The sequence below is a fragment of the Nicotiana attenuata genome, unplaced genomic scaffold (genome assembly GCF_001879085.1).
Source record: "Nicotiana attenuata strain UT unplaced genomic scaffold, NIATTr2, whole genome shotgun sequence".
Classification (NCBI taxonomy): Eukaryota; Viridiplantae; Streptophyta; class Magnoliopsida; order Solanales; family Solanaceae; genus Nicotiana; species Nicotiana attenuata.
Genome location: NW_017670461.1, coordinates 648,050 through 651,141, shown reverse-complemented (window position 1 = coordinate 651,141; position 3,092 = coordinate 648,050). Strand labels below are relative to the sequence as shown.

General features: G+C 43.1%; 1 protein-coding gene across 1 annotated transcript; it reads right to left on the bottom strand.

Moving 5' to 3' along the window:
- Window positions 1–370: 370 nt before the first annotated feature.
- LOC109239771 (putative protein TPRXL) lies at window positions 371–2,145 on the bottom strand. Its single transcript, XM_019406357.1, has 3 exons — window positions 2,007–2,145; window positions 1,137–1,362; window positions 371–959 (listed from the first exon to the last, which is right to left on the bottom strand). Exons 1-3 carry the CDS (start codon window positions 2,143–2,145, stop codon window positions 371–373), a joined length of 954 nt encoding a protein of 317 aa, XP_019261902.1.
- Window positions 2,146–3,092: the final 947 nt, after the last annotated feature.

Genomic DNA, 3,092 nt, shown 5'->3' with positions numbered 1-3,092 from the left:
CCAATGATCTACATAGTCATAATACATAACACGGGGCAAGTCATGCCCGAGAACTGGGTGCAAAAGCTCAAAATGACCGGTCGGGTCGTTACAGAGTACCTCTATCATTGCATGAATTTCTTGATCCCTTCTAACAAAGCTATGCACAGTGACGATGGTGTGATCCCATAGAAACAACCATACCTCCTGCCTGACCCTCCGCTGGAACTTCGATCATGTCGGTAAACCCAAAATCATTTAGCAGAGGGAGATGAGAAGACATCCTGATTTCAAGAAGTGTAGCCAAGCATGGCTTGTGGGTGTCAACTAACTCCTAAAGTTTCTGCTGAAGTTTTCATTGTTACCCCTCCAAATGTTCCAGATTATAAAATTAGTGGTTCGATTCATGTTGATATTCATGGATGGATGATTCCCGTTTTCCATTACTATCCTCCCCCTTACTGGGTTCCTCCTTAGGAAGGGAACAAGGATCATTGCATAGGACCCTACAGTCGGATCCTGAGAGGGACGGATGTCCATTGAGCATTTGAAGAGTGCAGTTGGGCAGTTGAGAATATGCCTCTGCTATTGCATCTCCGTGAAGAGAAAAACTTTTACTTCGTTTAGGCTTGAAATTACAACTATCGGTTCCGGTATCAGGTTGACAACATCTTCTTGTTCTTCCACCATTGATTCTTCTGGGCCTTGTTCTAGCACTAGTGGTGGAAGTGAGTGAACTAGAGGTTGTTGTGCCATTGGTGGTGGATGATGAGGCATGGGTGGGTGCTGTGGTGGTATTTGAGGGGGGTGAGCAGTGTTTGGAACTCAATTGTTCTGGGAGTCCCAAGGCATGAACACCGGGATGAGGATGGCTATCTCCTCTAGAGGAAAGAAGGGCATGTCCATGGACATGTGTTGCAGAGAAATGGGATTGAAGTGGTGTGGAAGGTTCCACTGGCCTCTCATCGTGTTGATGAGATCTGCATTCATGTTTGGTGCTAGACGGCTGAGAACATTGTTGATCCAAACGTGGTTCAAGTAGTTGTTCATTGGAAGTTGCATGCCCTCCGATACTAGTTGAGCTAAGTAATTGGGGTTATGAAGGACAATCACTGTCTCTTGACCTTCTATGATTATGTTGAGTGAGATAGCATGACCCATCAGGCCCAGTTCTAGCCATGAAAAAGGCTGGTGATTTTGAGGTGGTGGAGTTTGAACATAGTAGGTTGGAGGGTTGGGCATTTGAAGAGGGAATGGTGGAAGATTTTCCATTGTTTGGGATCTGTGGTGTATGAGTATTTGTACCAGACGACACTTGCGTCTCAAGGTTAGAGGGATCCTTGGCATCGTTTAAGTTGGAAGAAGGATTTATAGCAGTGAAGCCTTGGGTAGTGGAAGGGGTTTCAGAGGTTGGTATAGGAGTTGGAGTTAGGGTGATGATGGAAGTTTCTACTTGCATGTTTAGGGAGTGGGATAGCGTAGGTTTTATATTAGAGATTTCCTCAGATTTGCATGAAGGCACGTGTTGATAATTATTGGCCATTTGTGAGGTTGGGGTGTCTTGGTTAGACAAGTGTGATTGCCCATTGGATTCCTGCAAAGGAGTTTGGTTTGTAGAAGACGTTTTGTTAGTGTTAGTAATAGGCAGGTTTAGGGAGAGAGATTGACATGGATCCTGCGATTTACTAATATCCATAGGGTTATTAGGGGGATCATTAGGGTAGAGGTGATCATTGGTAGAGTGCATGCCATTTGAGTTGTTAAGAGGAGGGGAGTCCACGTGGGATTTAGTCACAGAAGATAGATTATTGAGATTATTAGTATTTTTAATATTGGCATTAGAGGAGGAGGTATTCTCCAAAACCATGTGCTGATCATTTAGAAGAGAAAACCGGTTTTCCATCGATAGGCCAGAAAGATTAGCCGATCTTTCATTGGGTTCATTTAGTGTATCAAATTTTTGAGTGTATTAGCAGATATCAATTCACGAGACTTATATTTAAGAACTTGGGTGTTAAGATACTTACCTGAGTTGGCATTGAAAATACGGACTGTTATACCTGTAGGAGATTTTGCCTCCTGAGTTGTTGGGATGGAGTTGTTTCTTTTAAGAGATTGACCCTTCCTTTTATTCTTGAAGCTGCCAGTATGCCATTCTTCATCCATTGGGGTTGTTTTAGATGGGGCGGTAGTAGTAGTAGTTTCCTCCGAATTAGTTAAAACTTTAGAGTTGTCTTGTTGGGTAATTAATTTGTGCTGACATTGTCCTGTTGAGTGGCCTAGGATGCCACAGGATTTGCGGAGTAGATTCTCCCCTTCATAGAAAATTAATTGTTTATGATTTCCTATGTAAAGGAAGGGCTGAACTGGACGGTTGAGAGGTAGCTCCACACACAAACGTGCATATCTTCCATGTATTGTAGTAGAGGTGCAGGCATCGACTTTTAATAGTCTGCCTATCGCATTTCCTATCTTTTGAAGTACCAAACTATCATAAAACTCTGTTGGCAATTGCGGCAGCCTTACTCAGATGGCTGTATAAAGTTGTTTCGCTTCTGAGGCCACAAAATTGGGTTCCCAACGTTGGACAGATAAAAGATGACCAAAGATGAACCAGGGGCCATTGTGCAGAACTTTAGTCATGTTCTCTTCCTTAGTAAACTTGACAATGAAGTAGTCGGCTCCAAGATCAATAAGGGGAAAGTTTTCGTAGGGATTCTATAGCTCTGTGATTTTCCGGCGGAGGTGCTGATGGAGAATACGTTTCCCCAGTAGTTTGATTATAACTGAGAAGCGCCATGGTTGGTAGATCCTATATAGGTCTGCAGAGGATAGTTGAACCTGGCTTATGGAAGAATTGTTCTTTGAATATTGTGGGGACAGAGACTCTTGGTCTTCTAAGTCCATTGGGGAAGAGTAAAGGGTAGGAGGACCAAGGAAATAAATGATTCTTGTTCAGTTGCTAAGAGTTTGTCTCTAAAAGAGATTTTTGTGGATTGCGGAGATATTGATTCAGTAGGTATTGAGATGTTGGTGGTTTTGGTGGAAGGGTATTAGCATTAGGAGTGGCGGACCTGGTGGAACTTGGGTTGTGTGAAGAGAATAGTTATTCC

Excerpts from the sequence above, each read along its gene's own strand:
- LOC109239771 (XM_019406357.1), bottom strand. The coding sequence starts at position 2,145 with ATGGATGAAGAATGGCATACTGGCAGCTTCAAGAATAAAAGGAAGGGT. Across the intron at positions 1,363-2,006 it reads TATTTTCAATGCCAACTCAG|GCTTCACTGCTATAAATCCT; the intron begins GTAAGTATCTTA and ends CCACTACCCAAG. Across the intron at positions 960-1,136 it reads GCTAGAACTGGGCCTGATGG|ATCTCATCAACACGATGAGA; the intron begins GTCATGCTATCT and ends ACATGAATGCAG.